Source organism: Orbicella faveolata, unplaced genomic scaffold, assembly GCF_042242905.1.
Source record: "Orbicella faveolata isolate gen_17 unplaced genomic scaffold, um_ofav_v1 contig_1, whole genome shotgun sequence".
Lineage (NCBI taxonomy): Eukaryota > Metazoa > Cnidaria > Anthozoa > Scleractinia > Merulinidae > Orbicella > Orbicella faveolata.
Genome location: NW_028301536.1, coordinates 3,659,987 through 3,680,709, shown reverse-complemented (window position 1 = coordinate 3,680,709; position 20,723 = coordinate 3,659,987). Strand labels below are relative to the sequence as shown.

Sequence of the window (20,723 nt, the reverse complement as noted above, 5' to 3'; positions counted from 1 at the left end):
ACCTCTTGTTGCACTGGAAGGTCATACTCTCGAAGGCTCGTTCTTTCACGCAGTGCACAAACTTTTCGTGGCAAAATGTGTTCTTTATTATCACAAGATGGCGTATCTTCAGTTCTAAGGACCTCGAATCTCGGTCTAGAAGTGGTAGCCTGCTTTTGTCTTCAAGCTAAACAGAGCCTGCAGTTCTCAGCGAAAATGTTGCTTGGTAACATTACCTATCAAGATGACATCAATCTGACCTGACAACTTCGGAATGCTCGTGATTGGACGATAAGATGTCGGAAGTTCTTCGGACCGTTTTGTCCTGCGAACGATTTCGGGTTGGTGAAAACAATCCCTGAAATCTTGTGATAGAAAAGAAGGCGATTGACTGATACACACAGCAGGCAAGTAACTGAAATTCAAAGACAAAGATTCAAAGCAAGAGCAAACTCTTGTCCAGGAATCATGCTTGAGAGACGACAGACATTAACTAAAGATGAGGTTTTACGTGGTACAAAAGACGCCCAGCTATGGATGCCGACTATTCCTCCATAAAGAACTTGTACACCAAACTTGCAATGTGGGTCTGGAGATCATTCCTGTTAAGAGACTTCAAGCTAACAGCGCCGTTATGAAAGTGAGAAAGAATAGTTTGACGCAAGATATTAACGAAGCAATCAAACAATGGAAGAGCAAAATAAGCTCGAAAATTCCGGTGAATCATGAGGATATACGTCGTCTTAGAGTCTAAATTGCATCCATATTTTTCTTTCCCCTAAAATTAAACGTTTTTATTAAATTACGGAATAAAAAAAGTATCTCGTACAGTTTGACTAATAGTAACCAGAGTATAAATTTCGCCAACCTTTATATTAATTTGAAGTAACTTTGAGTGTGATCTTTGATGGGCAGATTCTTGTTTTATTACGTTAATTAGCCAGCATTGTATTTCAATTAATGTTCAGCAGTCATTTATCTGAGACAATTATTTTATTCGTTGGCGGTAAATCTCGCTCCTCAAAGCGAATTAAAACCCAGAAAAAATACAATAATGTAAATAAATTGTAGATTTTAAAAGAGTTATGTAACTGTTCTCAGTAATACAATCACATGGCTGTTTTATTTCAAAGGGTACAAATAAAAGAGTTTTAATTGCTGTAGCGAGTTGCTATTTGTACGTTGTATAGACAGAAAACTCCAATAACGCAGGCCCTTAGAATAGTTCTTCTGATAGTTTTGAGTAATATGGTTAGTAGATTTAAGCGTAACTTGCCTTCAACTATAACGGTAGAGTGCGGTACCTTGGCTTGACAAAACTGAGCTTTCCTAGAAAAATATCTTTTAAAAATTAGATTCCACAACAATATAACTTAATTGGCCGCAATCGAATTACGCTATCGGCTGAGTTGTCGAAAACACTATTTTATAAATTATTGAAATTTATAGGGTTGACGCGAACATAAAACACGTCGGAAAAAATAAAATCTTTTCGAAGCTTAGCTGCTCAAGAGGTGGTCACTTGGTTAAACAGCGTGAGATGACCAGGAGATACTAGTCTATTCTCGGTGTCACTTCCGCACATTGTTATCAAGTTTCTCTGACAAATTAAATCACCAGGACCTATATTCCTGGTTTGAAAGAGGCACTGTGAAACTATAATCAACTTCCTCTGTCCATGTCTCTCCTTCCAGTGTTGAACACACAAATTCTGTGTAGCTGAGGGGCGCGTCAAGAGGGAGGAGATGGGTGAGGCAGAGAGGCGGTGAAAGGGGGGGGGGGGGGGGGTAAAAGTAGGAGGGACGTAGGGAAGAAACGAACTACGTGTAAACCGATTAGTTGTACCTTGCACCTTGCAACATCAAGATTAATTCGACTTCACTTTGCGAGTAATTAATACCAGACTTTTTCTCCGAAGAAACAAAATGGAGTTGACTTTATTTTAGGAGCTAGACTACTTACTTTATTGGTGTAACAATGAATAACGTGAATGATATACTGTAGCAAAGAGTGTGACGACTGCCACAAACCTGATATATCACTAATCACAATGCACTGAAATACATCGCGCGCAATGAACCAATCAAAACACGACAAAAACGTGCAAACGTTGAGAAGCTGGGAAAACAAAGTCAATCCTTCAGATTGGTTAAAAACAGCATATAGTTGTTCTGATTGGTTGGCGAGTGTTCCGTCAGTTTCTTAACCAGTTAGAGAGCTTATTTATGAATCAAAGAAAATACATGATCAGTCAAACCAAAGCATACTCGCTTCGTGTATTGCTGGTAGGTGTAGAACATATCTAATATTGATTCGGGGAAAGCAGAGGTACGTATCCGTTTACCACACCTATGAGATAATTTTCGCATAGGATAAAAGGCAGTTTCTAGCGAGATTTACGGCGTATCGTGATAGCACCTTTTGGTGAGGTTGCACGCCACATATTTCTCTGAAATGCACTCTACCAGGTTCTGAGACCGTAAAAAAATTGCGCCGTGGTCTCACTTGATCGCCCCGCCGCCCTCCCCAACACTCCCCTCTTGTTTACCTTTAGCTGCCTTTGTGTTGCAGTTCACGCGCAAACCAGGCCTCCCCTGGTTCTAAGTAGTTAAAGGGGCCTGGATGAAGCTGGTAGCCAAGCAGCGTTAACGAATTTATTCTTGACGTCGTAAGTATGTATGTTTTTGTTTGTTCTCTTTGCAGCGAGAACTACAGAGAAAAAAAGAAGCAAATTTACGATTCGAACAGCATACCAAAAGTACACAAACAGAAAAGATAGAGCGAGATGAATCCGCGACTCCGTCTCTTGGTGATCATGCAGTAAAATCTCAAGACCGTGCAATCCTTCAGGGGATTTTGACCTCTTTGCACGGTGATTCTTCCTCTTCTCTGGAGAAAGCTGCCTTTGCAGCGCAAACAAACGATCTGGACGACATCTCTTCCTTGAGAGCGGTCATCAACCAGCGTCTTGGAGAGGAGTGGTCTCTTGTAATCCTTGAAAACGCCAAAATGAAGTCAGAACTGGACAACATTCGAGGAAGGATAAACGAAGAAAAGCGAAGCTTTGAAAGCGAGTTGACAAAGTCGAAGCTCAAAGAGGAGAAAGGAGGGGAAGCCATGTTTCAAGAGGAGGAAGTGCCAAATCACGCGAGAGATCAGAAAGTCTTGGAAATAATGATTTATGATCAAAACAAAGTCATCGCTAAGCTAGAGATGGATAAACTGGAGCTGGTGAAGGGATTACAGCGATACAAAACGCCACCTAACCAACCTCAAGTTGATGTAGATGTTAGGTTGGAGCAAACATGCGAGCTGCAACAAGAAGATTTACCAACCAAAGACGATTTGGAAACAATTGTCAGAGAAAAGTTGCATGAACTATCTAAACTTCACCAAGAAAACGAAAGCTTAAAGAGTGAATTGGATTCGTTGAGAAGCAAGTACAATTCTCTTGAGAAAGAAAACAGAAACTCCAACAGGTCAGGAGAGATGCTTGAGCAAAGGTTGGAAAACTCTCTCAGTGAGATGGAAACGAATCTTTCGACAAGTGTTACGCCACAAATGAATGAAAAGTGTACTGAATTAGAGGATAAATTAGCCGTTTCTACCAAGGAAAACAATGAATTTAAAGAAAAGCTAACAGAATTGGAACAGAAGCTATGCACAATTCAGCAGGACAGAGATGCGATTAAAGAACGGAACATTGCTTTGGAAAAAAGTATGCGCGAACAGCAAGACAACATTGAGAGCGCGCTGGCTTTGGAGAGAGAACAAAAGACGACTTTCGAACAACAATTGCAAGCGAAAACGCGAGAGTGTGAGGAAGGAAAAACTTTGCTGAAGCTTAAAGAAAACTGTTTGAGTAAAGTGGAGGCGGCGCTGGCAGAAACCAAGGAAAGTTATGAAAAGCTGATGCAGGAACGTTTTAACGAATACGAATTAGAAAAAGACAACATGATAAAAGAGATCAATGGTTTGAGATGTTTACAAGGGTTACCAACTCTGAAACTTGCTTCAAATAGAGAAAGTGTAACGGCAAGGCAAGAAGAGAAGGGTGGCTTGGTAAGTGCAGAAAAACGCACACAAAACAGGAAAAACAATAAACTTAACTCGGAGTTAACGCGCGCAAAAGAGCAACTTGTACGGCTTAAAGCAGAGCTGACCATGTCAAACATGCAAACACGAAATCTTGGGACGCAGCTCTCGTCACTGCGCGAAGATAGCACGAAGCTGGAGGCCGAACTGTCGACGGTGCGAGGTTTTCCGAAGAATTCCGGACAACGAAGAAATTCGTTCAGCTGTTACGACGAAACTGTCCGACTGGAGATCGAGTTGGCAGAAGCAAAGGAAAAGATAATCGACTTGCAGGAGAAATTGTTGAGCATTTATAAAGAGAAGTTTGCTCTTGAGGAAAAAATAATGAGCTTAGAGGGACAAAGAAACATGGATGCACAGAATAGTGAAAAGCTTTGTTCGACAAACCCTGACCGCGAACTAGATTCTGATTTGGAACAAACGAAAGAGCTGGAATTAAAGATCGATTTATTGGAGGCTGAGAGAGCACAGCTTAAAAAAGATCTCGAAAACACGAACGCTGATAGAAGTCGATTGGAAGGAATCGAACTCTGTGTACAACAGTTAGTCTCGCTTGAAGATGAACAGCTAAGATTGAAGAGTAGATTGAAAAAATGGGCTCAAAATGCGTCCGATGAACAATGCATGAACGAGGCAATAAGCACAAATAAAATAGTGGAGAACAGTTATTTAAACGAGCTTAGAGAGTTGTCGGCAGAAAATTGCTCCCTTCAAGTCGAAGCAAACGCTTTGAAGGAGACGATTGCCGAACTGGAAGGTGATTTAGCGGCTTTAAAATTAAAGGTATCTATAAAAGATACAACGCAAGAGGCAACGGCAGACAAGAAAGCGGTCGCTACTCTTCTTGTTGCAGTAAAACAGGAAAAGGCCGAGCTACAAGAGGCTTTGAATGACGTGCTAATCGGAAAAGAAGATTTGGAGGAACAGCTGTCGGAAATTAAGTTGAAATACACAAGATTACAGCGAGAATTTGCCATGATAAGCATTATTAAGGACGATTTAGAGCTTGAGGTTCTCTCTCTGAAAAGGGCGAATTTAACACGAGGACTGTCCAATCTTACACAAAGTAGCGAAGAATGCAGAAGTGAAATGTCGGATTGCTGCGCTGATGACCTGATGGTTTTGGACGTCAACGGAATTGATATTTCGACGGGGAAAAAGATTGTATCGCCAGGGGGCGGAAAAAAGAAGGCCAATGGAGTGAGCGATCGAAAAACAGCAGTTACCTCAAGAAACCATAGAGAGAGCCAGTCGGCTTCATCGAGTGGAACTACGAAATCGTCTTCAAAGCCAAAAGCGGTGAGTATTATGAAATTATTTATTAATTTGACAAATTAATGTGTCAGTAGTTCAACTGTGCTGTGATTGGTCTATAAACGTCGGCACACAATTTATACGGAATGGAAATTAGCAACCTAATCGATTTTCATATCATCCGCGTGGTCAAACAAGCTGGGAGTACAAAACAGTTCAGAATTTTTTCTCGCCTGTCAAGCGCGCGGAAAACCTAGCACGGCTTCGACGGTTTGAGCAGGTTCAATGTTGAACCAGCCAAACTGAACGAACTTGCCAGAACTAACAAAAACACACTCAGGGGATAGACAGGGCAGGAAAACGTCTATTTCTAAGCATAGGAACGCGGAAAACCACGATTGGGCTTTGATACAGAAAATTCAAATTCGTTTCTGGTTTTAAATGAGTTTTAACGGTCGAGAAAATGTACGGAAGGATGCGACCTTCATACTAGTCGCTGCACGAAAGTATATATTAATAATATAGTGTTAAAGCTGACTTACGCATCGAGTTTGAGTAATTTTCTCTGTCCCAGAACGAAAAGAAAACGCCACTACAAGGAAGAAACAGTGGGCAAAGATTACAATCAACGCCAAAGAAAGTATCTGGACGACGTAAGTTATAGTAAAGACATGTTTATACCATGTTTTCTTGTTAAAATACTTAAAACTCAATGAAACCTATAATAAATGGAACACAGGGTCATCGATCAATGACAACTATCTTTATAAAAAAAGAATTGGTAATAAGTGATTTCTGATTAAGCCAAAAGAGAGTTCCCCTAAGCTACAGTCATTCTGGTTTAGGACTTTATTAAACCTTTACTAAACCTATTAGACTTTATTCAAGGGCGTAGCTAGGGAGGTCCTGGAATGCCCGTGACCCCCCCTTTTTGTAAGCCTTTCTTTAAAGAAACAATCTATAACAGGTGGCAAACACATGACAATCTGGTGAGTACCCTCACTTTGACACAGTGACCCCCCTTTGAAAAATCCTGGCTACGCCCCTGCAAAAATAAACCAATGGAACATTGTGTTTTAGCTTGATGTGATATCTGATTTCTTTTGTTTTGTTCAGGATCTCTTCCGTCCAGTCCCAGCAGAGAGGCACTGGGCGCCAACAAGGCCAGGTAATCCAAACAAACAGGCCACTTTTCGTTGTACAAAAGACCGCAGACCAAACGCGCTGTAAGTTTCGTTGGATAGCGCTGGCATCGATAGAACAAGACCACAGATAACAAGTAGGGCGGAAAAAGACAAGTAAAGTCGTCAATATTGCGAGAAGACAAAAGCAGACTGAACAAAGCTGAGAGTGGCTTTTAGTAGATTGTCTTAATTTTAGATGACTTGATGGTGTAAGCCCCCCCCCCCCAAAAGCAAAAACAAAAACAAAAACAAAACAAAACAAAACAAAACAAAACAAAAACAAAAACAAGTAAAGTGTAAGCAATCAACACATATGTACTTATTGTCATTTTGTGGTCATACCAAACAAGACATGTACTTAACAGGCAAAAGCAGTTCATATGTACTGACTTGCACTGATTACACCGACAGGTATATCACAGGTGACGACCAATCACCGACCGACAATCCACAACACCCTGCAATATCATACGACCTAATAAGGATCGATGACGTAAGTGACGAGGCACTGCATGCAGACAGTGACTGCAATAATAGCGGGCTCTTGCGACAAACTCCCACGGGGGAGAGAGAAAACCCCGAGGGTATGGAACATGACGCCACCAGTGCATGCTTTGATAAGGATGATAAACCTGCACATGTTGATACAGAGGACAACACTGAGAGTTTAGTGGACGACTCTGTTGAATTTGACGATCATTGGAGCTCAAATGGGGGTATTTCCGAGACAGATTCTTCCCTTACTCAACCGGCAGAAGTGCTTGTCAAGACCACTTGGTCTCTTAAAAACATTTTCAGGCGACAAAGGTCGCTACCTCCTCCTGATCATAAACTTGGAGCTCTTAAACAGTAGTTGGCGGGAGAGAAAAACCAATTATCAGCCTGGAGTTGACAAAGGCAAATTGCTTTCCAATAATGAGTTTATAAGTAGGGAGATCACAGTACGTATAAATACTAAAAAATTCAAAAGATTTCACAGAAATCAAGGGAAAAACCCGAGGATTACACAAAATCGTTTTTGCAGTTTAAATCCGTATAGAATATAACGTAAAACCTAAATGTAATCGTTAATAATCACAAGCATCACTAGAAAATAAATAAGTACATGAGACATGTAAGCAAAGGTTTCATTACGATTTTGAGCTAAAAGGCAATCAGTCAATTTTTGTTTTTTTGAGCACAACGTTTTTAAATATAAAAAAACCCAGGCGGAAAAAATCGTTCTCAAAGACGGTCAATTTCCTCAATGCCTTGCATGCCCTTAGTGTAACCTCTGCTTTGATGTTGCACCTTGATTCACCCCGTTTTCGTAAATAATTAAGTTTTAAAGCCCTGAAAGGTTTTGAAACAACAAGAGGTTGTTTTAATTCATACCTGGTAATTGTACAGTATTTTTTCTGATGTTAAGTGTTTGTAAATTAGCAAGATCAATAAAGAACAAGAATTAAGTCTGTTGTTTCCACAAAATAATATGGGAACACTCATTGTCTTATGCGCTAATTCGACACAACCCGTTTTGATTCGACATCGTTTTGTTAAAACATTGGAACAGTTTACAACCCTAATGGAACACACTGGATGATCTCCGGGTTAGTGTTTAAGCACGCAGAACAGTCTTGCATTATGCAACATGTTAGTTCATTTGATCACCACATAGCACAACAAACCCCAAAATGCTGATTTGATTTTACTCTCAACACACAATTACATAATATATGTGAGTCACTACAAAACTAGATTGGTCATCAGTTGGGTTCCATATAGAACTAGTTTTGTGCAGCTACATTCGCATATATCTGATCATAGTTTTTTTTTAAATGTGTGTTGAAAATGAGTTCTTTCCTACCCATGGCCAAGATGCAGTTACTTTCTTGGCTTTGACAAGCACAATTTTCGCAGGAATGTAAAAATTCTTAACAATTTCACTCATAACCATTGCATTACCCAAGACATGAATACACTGCTAGTAAGGTTAGAAGTGTGTTAACAATAGCGGCCTAACATCTTGTTCAATAATTTCAGCTGCTGGTTGTTACATAACCGTGGCTGCCTCAGTTTGCGACTTTTTCTGGGTCCTTTTTTCATCATGTTGTGATTTTTTCCTGGTGGCCAATATTTCAGCTGTCCATTTCCTGTTCTGAAAAACCTCTTTGCAACAGCCTTGACAGTTTTTGGTTTACCATGTTTATTGCGGGAATTGACAGATCTTGTGGGTATAACTAAACCACAGGGACTCTGAATCGGTCCTGCTTGCTTCACAGAATTTGAAACAGAATCAAAACTGTAAATACTTCTAGTGACTCCAAGATGTCTTTGCAGAATCTTTATCCTTTGCATGCCAGTTTTCCATTCATTTGCCTGTATGTTGCATGTGGAAAACATTGATGTCTGAGACTTCACGACACTAGTTAACCTTGCGATCTTGGTGAATTCCAAAGCTAAATAGAGACAAAATCGATATTATAAGAACTAGAACTTCACAACAGCTTTCAAACTACTTAGATATCTCCCAAGACAAAATGGCAAAACCAGAATTACAGAATTCTGGCTATGCTACTTTCCTGGGTGTGGGAGGTGTGGTGGCCTCATGGTTAGTGAGCTCGACTCTGGAGCAAGCAGTCCGGGTTTGAGCCCTGGCCAGGGACATTGTGTTGTGTTCTTGGGCAAGACACATTACTCTCACCCTGTAATGGACTAGAACTCCATCCAGGGGGAGTAGAAATACTCCTAGTTACTTCATGCTACAAAAACCGGGCAAAGCTCTGGCCTGATGGGCCACTTGGCTTGTGTGCAGACTTAACCTACATGTACTTGCCTGAGTGCAACAAATTACAATGTGAAATGACTTTGTATTGAAACAACCTACAACCTAAATATATTTATAACACAATTTATTATATGGCTGTGTCTCACAAGGACTGGGAACTACAGAATTCACAAATTTGATTGGCTGAAATCAATATTGAAAGTGGTCTAGATTTTCCCATCTAGACTGGCATCCAGACTGGTAATGTTTTGCAGTGAAAAAGTTGCAAACTAAAATGCAAAATCATTGACTATTTTTTTCTAATAATATTTATTTATGGAAGTGCCAAAAAGCCTGACAAGAAAAAAAAAGTAAAGAGGACGAGCAAACTTTGGCAGAATTAAATTCAGCTCATCTCTCATAAATTATTCAGACTGGCCACTTTCCTGGTAAATTGTACCCTACTCTACCTATTCTGAAATTAATTTTTTCATTTGTTAATATGTTTCAACAAGAGACTATAATATCACAATCTTTTGGTCGCAATCATGTCTTCCTCTTTTTGTATTTTTGCTGATTTTCCCTATTCTAGACCAATGTACCCTATTCTAGACTATTATTATTATTATTGATTTCTATACCCTTTCTCAGAATAAACTGCCTGAAAACCATACTCTTCACAGCAGCATGTACCCACATAGTTTACATGTGGGAGTACTGGGAGCAGTCAGCATTAGAATGTTGTTAAAAATACAAAATGAGGAAGACATGATTGCAACAAAGAGATTATGATATCATGGTCTCTTGTTGAGAAATATCAACAACAAATGAAGAAATAAATTTCAAAGGGATGATAATTCAGTAATACTTCAAGGACACTAAATTTCACCTTTTTATTCCAGTTAAGAGCCTCTGCCTGAGAGACTGTGGCAGACTTAGAAATGAGGGTCGGCCAATTTTCCTAAAATTCCACCCACAAAGTCCTTATGCAGACTTCTGGAAAATGCCAAAGTTTCAGCTTCACTGATCATTTAAATTCACCCGAGTTCTAGATATCAGTGTCCTGAGGATCCTGTGAGGTTAATTTTAACCCAAATTTTGGAAGATTTTCATTAACTCCCTCACAGACACAAAAGTCAGGTGAGGTTAATTTTCGACCAAAATTTGGGCACTCTTCAACAACTCCCTCACATAATAAGAAATAATTCCAAACAAAACAAAAGTCACCTACATAAAGCCCAATGATTAAGCATTTATAGGTTGAGATATAAACTCATAAGAATATTTCTCTTACATGTACTGTTAATCTGAATGTAGGCCTCTGAACTTTCAGGCCTATTATTTTGGATACCCAAATAATTTATCACAAAATTTTAACATCCCAACCTGTAAAGTTTAACCCTTAAAGGAGCTATGTCACGGTTTGTGCATGTTGAAGAGTTTAGCTTAAACTTTTCAAGTTCGTTGTTTGTAATCTCCATCCTTACGGTTACACAATACATGTACCTTAGCGGGTGTCCTTCAGAAAAAAATTGTAGCTGCATTGTTTTTAAGGAAACTACCAATAACTATACAGCATTAGAAAGGTCATGAACTGTAGAATTCGGAAAAAAATATCCACTGTTTCGGTCGTGCCTTTGTTAAGAAGAAAGAAGCTGAGAAACAGAAAACAACCAATTGTCAATCCACCGAATTAATCCGGTATCAAGTGCCAGCAGTGATGTTTAAATACTGCACAGTGTTAATTCAGCAAGTATCAGTCTCTCAAAGTGCGTCAGGGTTTTCATGTATCCTTATTGGTTATCTTTTAAATACAGATCTGTAAAGTTATAACATCGAATAATTTGCTGACCCTCTTGCGTTTGTGGCCATCACGAGAAAACTATTCATACTATAAAAAATCCCTGACACACTTTTGATCCTCATGTTCTAGCCAAATGAAAATCTGCCAATTCTACATACCCTATTAATTCATTAAAAGAGATGGTATTCTTGCGAAAAACTGTTGCAAGCTATCGCTGTTTAAAGAGTTGTAAACATGTCATGCCTTTAGTTGGACACATGCCAACAGAATATGCTGCCAGCCAATGAAATCATGGCACCCCTAGCATTCACAATGAGTGATTATGTTTTTTGTGGGAATTCCAGAGCAATAATAGTTTAACATTCATGTTCTCCTTGTTGAACTTCAGTGTGCGTTTTTAGAGCAGTCTTCACTGCTCATGAGAAATGGGTAAAACAGAGAGAAATAAGCAGGGTAAGAGAATGGGTACCAGTATGCACAATCCCTTGCCATTGTCGGCCAAAGTTTTCTTGTCTTCAAGAAATTCCACTTTTGCCTTCTTCTTAGGGCCTGGCTGCAATATTTTCACTGTCTAAGGACTTTCCTCTTCCTTTTTAGCATGTTTCATGACCTCAATAAAAAGTGATAGGTACCACAAAAGAGTGAATTAATTCGAGAACACTACTGTGAAATAGTGTGTACCTAGAAATGTTAATGAGGCCCTTGTAATAAGAGCTAACGGAGGAACCTGTTTCATGCAAAATGTTGATACACTATGAGGATTATGACACCTGACTGTTTTATTAACTTTTACTAAAAAACGTTTTTTTCTAAAATATAAGTTGTGCACGTTTAAGATTTTACTTTCATTTCTTGCGAAATGTTAGATTTTATAGTGACCCTTTTGTTTTACTTAAAAAGAAAAATTTGACAAAAGTAGCATTTTTTTTAAGGTTGCTCGTTGCTCGCAAGCAGTGCATTGATATGGTTTCTCGTCTGTATGTCGTCTTGCATGATCTCTGAGGCCTGTTCCTCTTTGTTACATGATTAAGTCACTTCACTGAGATTTGACAAGGAGAGTGATGTTATAGTTTGGTATTCTGAACTATACCTTTCCATGCTATTCTTATGATTTGAAAGTGACAGTTTGATATCTCAATTTACCACTTTTTCAGGTTAATCATTATGATAGTGACAATTACAGAATTTCCAAGAGAAAATTATTGAGCAACTATCACGATAATCTCATACAGTATGATATTTGACATGTACATTGTGATAAAAATGATTTCTCGATATTATCACTCTATTGTGTCCAAAATATTGTTAAAATATCATAATATTCATTATCAAACTAATGATAATTTCTATCAAGATATTTTGATAAACTGCAATCCTGCAGCTTAGTGTGGGAAGAGAACCCTGGGGAAAATAATTGTCTTGAGTCCCAGTGAAGGCTTCATTTTATTATCATCATCATTATTTTTATCATCTTTGAGCGATCCACAGTTCCATGTTTAATCGCCATTGAATAAATTCGTCAGGGATCGTTTTTGGGGCTGACACGAAGAAAAATTAGGATTTTGGGGTCGGGATCACTTCGGAAGCAGTACAGCACCTCCCAGCATTTTCTACTCCTTTTCCCATCTCAAAAAGACATTTCTGGTTTAAGGATTCCGGACCTTGGTTTCCAGAATTCCGGGTTTCCAAGTTTCCGGCATTCCCGCTTTTACAGTTTTAGGAGAACCCAACAGAAATCTTTCACATTGACATGAACTGTTTCACGCAGCACTTTTAGAGAAAACGGAAGGAATACTATTCAAACGTTATTATCCTACCTTTTGGTCTCAATGCTGTGGAAACTGTCCGTACAGAAGAGTGAACATTACAAGTAAAGAACCTTCTTGAAACAGAAAACATGGCCGCCACTGCCGCCATATCAAGGATGCGGTCAGCGGATTGCAGCCACTGACCATGAACTGTGGATCCAAGTCATGTGATGCATTTCGGCGGGAACTGGGAAAAATAAAGACCTCCTAGAGAAAAGTTGAAGGAGTTGTTGATTTCTCAGGATTATTGTTATTCCAAACTCGTAAGTATAGTAGCTTAGTTATGAGTGTTCTTATGTCTGTTTATGTAAAACAGGATCAGAGCCACCGATTGACTGATGGTTGAACTTCAGAATACCCGGCCACTTATATGTGTTTTCAAATGCTGCTACCGCGGTCCCACAGTCGTGACAATTAACATAATAATTGTATATAAAATCCACGAATATACCTCGTTCTTTCGTCCACTGCGGGACCGCGGACCGCGGTAGCACTTCACGTTAACACTTAGTTCATTTCTTGTTCATCGACTGCAGGACTGCGGACCGCGGTAGCACTTCACTTTAACACTTAGTTCATTTCTTGTTCATCGACTAAAGGACTGCGGACCACGGACCACGGGAGCAGTAGATTTAAGGAGGGCGTGTGTGGCCGGGTATTCCGAAGTTCCTTGATTTCGAGTAGTTAAATTAGTCATTTCATGTTCAGTTATTAAAACCTTTCCGGGTATTCATGTATAATTATGAACAGCGCACTAGTGAATGAAGCCCGGCATAGCCAGACGAATCCAATCGAACTGAATTTCAATCCATGGATCGAGTTCGATCGAAATCGATTAAAATCCAACTCACACAAAAATAACTGGACAGTCGAAGTCAATCGAACGTTTGATTTCCGAACTCTTGATTTTTGTAAAACTGTGGTTGAAATCAGTAACAAGTCTTTCGAGGCTCGAGCTACTTCCAAAAGGGGTACTGTGTTCCCTTGATCCCTTGAAAATTTCATTTTTTCTTCCTTGTTCCCCATAATAAATTCCATTTTCCACTAGACTTTGTGTTCAAAGTTCCCTTTAGTAGTAAAGATACCCTTGTTTCCTGAAATTAATTCCAAAAATATATCTCGTTCCCTGGAGATAAAGTGTTCATGTTCCCTTGTTCCCCCAAAGACCTGGAAGATCCTCACTTTGGTAGAACACATGTATTTTTTGCGTGTTTTTGAGACCACACAATGCATCAATTTCTGTTTCTGCCCATAACATGATCTTTGTTGAAGTGAATTTATTCACTGAAGTTCAGTTACACAGTTAAACATAATCCATTGGATTGTGCTCAATTTTGAGTTTAGTTGCCAAACTCGATTGGTTTGGAAATCATACTCACCCAAAGTTCACTGTTTGATTTTGATTTGTAATCAAAGTGCATGTTGAAAGAAGCCCATAAACGAGAGCTGAATGTGCATGTAAGTTGTCTTAATTTGAATTATTAAAAAAAAATTAAATTCTAGTCATCCAGTGAAGGAATAAAAATTAAATCACAATTTTGATGCTTTCTTTTTGTAGACATGATATGGCTGGTAAAAACAAAGGATCAAATTCCCTTAAGAGAAAGGGAGGTAAGACAAGCCTGTTCTCTCTGATACGTACACTCACCAAAAAGGCATTTGCAACATGACAAGAAAGATACCTACAACTAAACAACAACTTTATTATTATTATTATGACTCATATATTTACAATTTTTACAGAAATAGGTGTACAGATTAAGTTAAAAATGTTTGATAATAGAAAGAACACGAACCCGCAGGTAGCCTGGGCTAATTTAGGCGGGCCACATCTATATTTATATTAAAGTAAATAAATAAATAAATAAAAAATAAGATTGTCATGCAACTACTTATAGAAGGATTTACAAAACCGTTTAATACAAGTACATTTACATATTTTGATTGACACTAGGAGCTATGATTTACTAAAGATAAACTAAACTATGGATTAAAATTAATCAGGAACTAAATTTAACAACTTGAGTCAGGGTGGCGACTTCAACATAGTCATCCCTATCAGAAAGAGTCAAATAAAAATCTACGAATTGTTTTCTTAAAGATTGGTTTAGATAAATCTCTCCAGTCTGGAGAAATTTGATTCCATAGTATCACTCCAGTTCTCGAAAAAGAGCATTTGAAAATTTCTGACTTAACTTCTTTCCAAAGGTAATTCCCTTTTGTGACATGCCTTGTGTTGTACCCATGAATTTCATTTGACCTTGTGAAAAGAGCTCTGATAGGCGAAGAGGCTAGTTTTTTTCCAAATATCATGCATGAGATTCACAACCGCGTCAAAATAGATCATATTTACAGGTAAAATCTTTGATTGAATGAAAAGAGGGATAGCATGAGCATCACTGGCCGCAAAATAAATCAGTCGAAGAGTTCGTTTTTGGAGAACAAGTAGTTTGCCAGTGTACGACTTGGCTGCGCAACCCCATACACAAATCCCGTAGGATGAATATGGCAGAATAAGCAAGCGATAAATCATTAAAAGAGTTTCAGTTAGAACAAAGTGTCTTAGTCTGGCTAGAATTCCAATAGTCTTACTTATTTTCAATGAGATAAAGTCGATATGGTGCTTCTACTTTGGGTTAAAATCAGTAAGAATTCCCAGAAATTTCACAAAATCTTTACGATCTAGAGAACAGAACTTATTGGCACTGTTATCATACATTTTGATTCTAATTTCCTTATTAATCTTCTTTTGGCTCGGACAAAAGATAACAAAATTGGATTTCTTGATATTTAGAGTAAGCTTATTTACAATTAACCACTCTGAAACTTTACTCAACTCTGAGTTAACTACTTGTTCAAGTACTTTTAAATTTTTGTGAGCAAATAGGATAGTGGTGTCGTCTGCAAAAGAAAGAAATTTAATTTATCAGAAGATTTGTGAATATCATTAATATAAATAAGAAATAAGAGAGGACCCAACACAGATCCCTGGGGGACACCACAAGGATTTAGTTCTTTAGGTGAGACATGCCCATCGATTTGGGTTACTTGGGAACCATTCTAGTATAATTCCTCTGATTCCATAGCGGTACAACTTATCTAATAGAATTTCATGATCAACTGTGTAAAACGCCTTTTTCGGATCGATAAACACTCCAGTAGAGAACATCCCTTTGTCCATGTTGTTTTGGATCCTATTTACTATATCAATTAATGCATGCTGTGTGGAGTGTTTCTCTCTAAAACCGTACTGTGACTCATAAAACAGACCACTTATCTCAAAGAACGATTTTAAACGCTTGTACATTAGTCTTTCAAGGGTTCTGTTGAATATAGAGAGCAGCGATATAGGACGATAATTGTTGGGGTCGGTATCCTCACCACTTTTGAAGACAGGGACCACTTTAGCTAGGTTTAATTTACTAGGAAAGGTTCCCTCAAGGATCGAAGCATTCATTATTTCCATTAGTGGTTGACTAATAAAACATTTTCCAACTTTTAAAATACTTACAGGGCACGAGTAAACTCCTACGTCTTTAGGCTTTTAATTTTTTTTTGCCTTTCCTTTTTTTCCTTTTGACCTTCTACTGGTCTTGCTTTCAGTTGAAGAATTCCCAAAAAAGCATCATCAAGGTGGGAAATTCTTAGCAGAGAGTAGCCAAGTTTAAATGAGGGAAATTTTGGTCCGAGTTTTTCACTCATATTTCTAAGCATTTTTGTGCATATTCATGCTCAAGTGCCCCAATTTTATAACAGTGTCCCCAATTATGTAGTCACCTAGCTAAATACCCTGACACTTAATGATGATGATAGTAATGCATGCATCCTCCATGAAATTGTGTGTGATTAAATGCAGGTGCTCCTGAAGAAACTGCAGCAAAAAAGAGAAAGACTGAAACAAAAATATCCAAACAAGCTAAAACAAGGAAAGGTGATTATGATTGATTACGCCTTTTTACAGGGGAGCAGGGATGGTGTAGTGGTGCGAGTGCTTGCCTCACAACAGTGTGGCCTAGGTTTGATTCTGACCTGCTGCCACATGTAGTTTGAGATTGTTGTTGGTTCTTGTCTTGCTCAGAAGGCTTAAATTTCTCTGGGAACTCTGGTTCTCCTCCCTCCAGAAAAACCAACATTTCTAAATTCCAATTTGACCAGGATAGATCAAGAAGACCTACATGTACAATAAAACCAGCTAAGGTTCATTTGGCTGTCTCTAAATATTGTAACATATTTTAATTTTTATTAAGAAAATTTTTGCACCGTTCAAACTCAATACAGTGGCTGCAGACCTAACACTACAGTTATAAAAATTGTGAAATGTCCTGATGCTTTCCATTACAAATTATCATGTTTGGTAATTGTAATTCTTTGCTTCCATTTCAACTGACTGCAGCTGTTAGCAAGAAGGACAAGGGAAATAATCAAGCTAAAGTTGGCAACCAGAAGAAAAAAGGTGACTTTGATTGATAACTGTAAATTTTCAACATGTAAGCCACTGTCCCTCTATGCGGGGCCAATTGCGACTGCCCCTCTGTTCATGTACTATTATTGTGAAAAAAGTATGACTCGAAATGCTTTTGCGATTTACACAAAATCAAACTATAGAATTTCTTTAATCTTGCATATTCCACTTGCCATGCTCTATAGAAAAGACACTCAATATGGAATGTTATTGTGAAGCTAGGAAAAAGCCAATTAGGCATCAGAAAACTAAACCACAAACAGTACCAGTAGTTTGTGGTTTTTTAGGTTTGCTTGCACGTCATGAACTTTATTGTGATTGGTCAGTACACAAAAAACCTGTCTGAATCAAATCAAGGGTTTGTGTTTTTTTGACTTGCGTAGTCAAAATTGATCCTAGTGCATAAGTACTGGTGTGACTGTCTAACTCATAATGTTCCTGTTTACCTAGTTGCTTTCTGATTTCTTTTGATTCTTATAGTTTATTTTGGCACTGACAGAAACTCCAGAAAACTTTCAATATCTTTTTCTTTTTTTTGTGTGTGTATTTCAGAAAATCTGCCAAGCCACATGAATACTAAATCCAACAGATGTACATCAAGTTTGAAAAGACACCTGAAAGTTGAGAGTGCCAACAAATGCTACAAATGCACTCAGTGTAAGAAATGTTTCAACTGCTCATCGGATTTGAAAAGACACCTAAGGATTCACAGTGGTGAGAAACCCTACAAATGCACTCAGTGTAAGAAATGCTTTAACTGCTCATCAAATTTGAAAAGACACCTAAGGATTCACAGTGGTGAGAAACCCTACAAATGTACTCAGTGTGACAAATGTTTTAACCAATCAACGCATTTGAAAACACACCTAACGATTCACAGTGGTGAGAAACCCTACAAATGCACTCAGTGTGACAAATGTTTTAACTGGTCATCGGATTTGAAAAGACACCTAAGGATTCACAGTGGAAAGAAACCCTACAAATGCACTCAGTGTAAGAAAAGCTTTAACCGCTCATGGAGTTTGAAAGCACACCTAAGGATTCACAGTGGTGAGAAACCCTACAAATGCATTCAGTGTGAGAAAGGCTTTAACTGCTCATCAACTTTGAAAAGACACTTAAGGATTCACAGTGGTGAGAAACCCTACAAATGCACTCAGTGTAAGAAATGCTTTAACCGCTCATGGAATTTGAAAGCACACCTAAGGATTCACAGTGGTGAGAAACCCTGCAAATGCACTCAGTGTGATAAATGTTTTAATAAATCATCAATGTTGAAACAACATATGAGGATTCACAGTGGTGACAAAGGCTTCAAATGCGAGCAGTGCCGTAAATGCTTTAAGTATAATAAGAATTTTAAAAGACACAGATGCAGGAAACGTTCCTCTGAAGACAGAGAAAATTTCACCTGCTGGATGTGTGGAGAATACTGTCATAATGTATGTGGCATTCTCTTTCACATGTCTGAACATGGTATGCGCAAATCTTGATACTGAGGAAAGTTGGGGTATACTCCTGTTTGAAAAAAAAAAAGTCAAATAGGAATTTATATGATTAGTGATTATGACTGGTAGCATTCACAGTGCACCAGTACCTTACCAGATTTTTATTAGCTATTATCTAAATCAATTGCACGACTGGTTTGAGAATTCTTAAAATCCCAGACTACATTAGTTTTGATGCATTTTTAGTTCCTGTTTTTCTTGCTTTTAATCTTTCTATTTTATTTTGTTATTGAAATTAAATGTACATTTTGATTTAAGAGCCTTTTTTTCAAGAATTTACTCTTGACACTCAGTCAGTCAGTCACATAGCATATGAACTATCTTGGTAGTTGGAAAGTTGGGATATTAGATTAGTTACCTTAACATTAGCCTCCAGTGCAGACGCTTATTGGGCTCATCATGGCGTGATGAAGAAACTGCTGTTGCGTGTTAAAATATTACTGTGGGTACAAAGTTAAGGAAGCCGTGACTTTGTAGTAGTTGATATTGCAATTATTTGGCTGCTTCGGTAAGTTTTCAAGACTAGTGTTATATTACATTGTGAGTGCTCAAACCAAGCCACATGGGCCAAATTGCTATTTTTAACTTTGTTCACTTGGGCAGAGTTAATTATGCTATCAAAACGTTAATTGAGAACAGAGGCTGGCGATATCTTTTTTTTGTAAATGAACCACTGACCTTGAAGAATATAAACAAGAAGTTGTTGATCTTTCGGGAAACTATGTCAATGTTTTTATTAATTAGTTTTGATCTTAATTTTTTGAAACAGTTTTAGACTTTGTCAGGCAATAAAATGTTACAGGTAAGAGTTTCGCATGCAAAATTCCCACAAAGGAAACAAAACACCCAAGTGAGATAGAATCCAAAGGGTGTGGACCGATGAACAATCAACACAATTTGTATATATAAAAATTATCTTATTGTCGTGAAACCATCAGCCATATAATCAACAACAAGTTTATTGATTGGATTATAATTCGATGTGAGACATACACTTATAGATATTAGCATTATCATAAATTTAGGATCAAAACTAATGAATCATCAAATGACCAAGTTTTCCAAGAGGTACGCAACTTCTTGCAACTTTGTTGGGTTTCAAACTTTGTTGCCGAACTGTATTGTTTGCATTCTTTGATTTCTTTTGATTTTACTGGAAAAGACACCATCCTTTGCTCTTGCTGATGTTGCAAGTGCCCTGGTTATTTTTCACTGGTATTGAATTATGTTGCATTGAATACTTTGTATTAACCAGGACTTAATAACTTTTGCTTAATTAGAGAAGTTGTGTTTCAGCTGCCAGACACAAACGGCTGTATCGTGTTTGATTCACATGTCTCTTTGTAAATAATTAAACGACTAGAGAAGGCTGGTTTACTTCTGGCTACTGGCTTGTTTCGTTTTCTTCTTTCCTTGGGTGAAACTTCCGACCGACTTCCCGTGGTCACACTGCCTTCTCTTAGGGATGGTTTGAAACATTCAAAGCCTCCAAGCGAGAGCAAACCATCCTGAGTCGTCCCCAGGACGTTATTGTAGAAAGGACTTAGCTAGTCGTCAAGTTTAAAATTATTTCCGTAGAAAAAAGCATGTTATCGCTTAACCGTAGATAAAAGTTTTTGTTGAAATTCGCTCAGCTCTTATTGTGAGCTCAACAGGCCACTCTTGAAGGGTTTAAGGGCGGCAACTGTTGAAATAATTCTATTTTTTGTCGCAGTGGGACTTGGAATATAGTTACCACCCAAATAAAATCGACATTTCCAACGGCCAACAATCAGCCTGCTCCAGCGTGATTGCTTGCTTGATTGATTGCTTGCTTGCTTGCTTGCTTGGACCACGAACAAAGTCATTTTCTTTACTTTCAAATTCTTGCTGTCATTTGTTGA

The 20,723-nt window shown here is 38.2% G+C and overlaps 3 protein-coding genes across 5 annotated transcripts in view; 2 read left to right on the top strand and 1 right to left on the bottom strand.

The window, feature by feature from the left end:
• LOC110052517 (uncharacterized) overlaps positions 1-7,982 on the top strand; it is a 28,685-nt gene extending 20,703 nt beyond the window's left edge. Inside the window, exons 20-23 of one of the 2 annotated variants that reach the window (XM_020758646.2) lie at positions 2,683-5,373; positions 5,903-5,981; positions 6,445-6,496; positions 6,924-7,982. In XM_020758646.2, coding sequence (XP_020614305.2) covers positions 2,683-5,373; positions 5,903-5,981; positions 6,445-6,496; positions 6,924-7,365 — 3,264 coding nt within the window. In that variant the 3' untranslated portion in view covers positions 7,366-7,982. Of the gene's footprint in view, positions 1-2,682; positions 5,374-5,902; positions 5,982-6,444; positions 6,735-6,923 lie in introns of those variants that run through there. The other variant, XM_089285415.1, reaches the window with a different exon arrangement.
• Positions 7,983-8,186: 204 nt separating this feature from the next.
• Positions 8,187-12,988, bottom strand: LOC110052382 (uncharacterized). The gene is made up of 2 exons (XM_020758503.2): positions 12,880-12,988; positions 8,187-8,950 (listed from the first exon to the last, which is right to left on the bottom strand). Exons 1-2 carry the CDS (start codon positions 12,977-12,979, stop codon positions 8,496-8,498), a joined length of 555 nt encoding a protein of 184 aa, XP_020614162.2. The 5' UTR covers positions 12,980-12,988; the 3' UTR covers positions 8,187-8,495.
• On the top strand, positions 12,975-20,217 carry LOC149117750 (uncharacterized). 2 transcript variants are annotated; one of them, XM_089285565.1, is made up of 5 exons: positions 12,975-13,133; positions 14,429-14,481; positions 16,727-16,801; positions 17,264-17,323; positions 17,885-20,217. In XM_089285565.1, the coding sequence occupies exons 2-5, from the start codon at positions 14,436-14,438 to the stop codon at positions 18,823-18,825; spliced, it is 1,122 nt and encodes a 373-aa protein (XP_089141691.1). In that variant the 5' UTR covers positions 12,975-13,133; positions 14,429-14,435; the 3' UTR covers positions 18,826-20,217. The 2 variants fall into 2 exon arrangements, with proteins under 2 accessions (XP_089141691.1, XP_089141687.1); XM_089285561.1 differs by lacking the exon at positions 12,975-13,133 and adding an exon at positions 14,269-14,328.
• The last annotated feature ends 506 nt before the right edge of the window (positions 20,218-20,723 follow it).

Excerpts from the sequence above, each read along its gene's own strand:
- LOC149117750 (XM_089285561.1), top strand. Across the intron at positions 16,802-17,263 it reads ACAAGCTAAAACAAGGAAAG|CTGTTAGCAAGAAGGACAAG; the intron begins GTGATTATGATT and ends AACTGACTGCAG. Across the intron at positions 17,324-17,884 it reads TGGCAACCAGAAGAAAAAAG|AAAATCTGCCAAGCCACATG; the intron begins GTGACTTTGATT and ends TGTGTATTTCAG.
- LOC110052382 (XM_020758503.2), bottom strand. The coding sequence starts at position 12,979 with ATGGCGGCAGTGGCGGCCATGTTTTCTGTTTCAAGAAGGTTCTTTACT. Across the intron at positions 8,951-12,879 it reads CACAGCATTGAGACCAAAAG|CTTTGGAATTCACCAAGATC; the intron begins GTAGGATAATAA and ends GTCTCTATTTAG.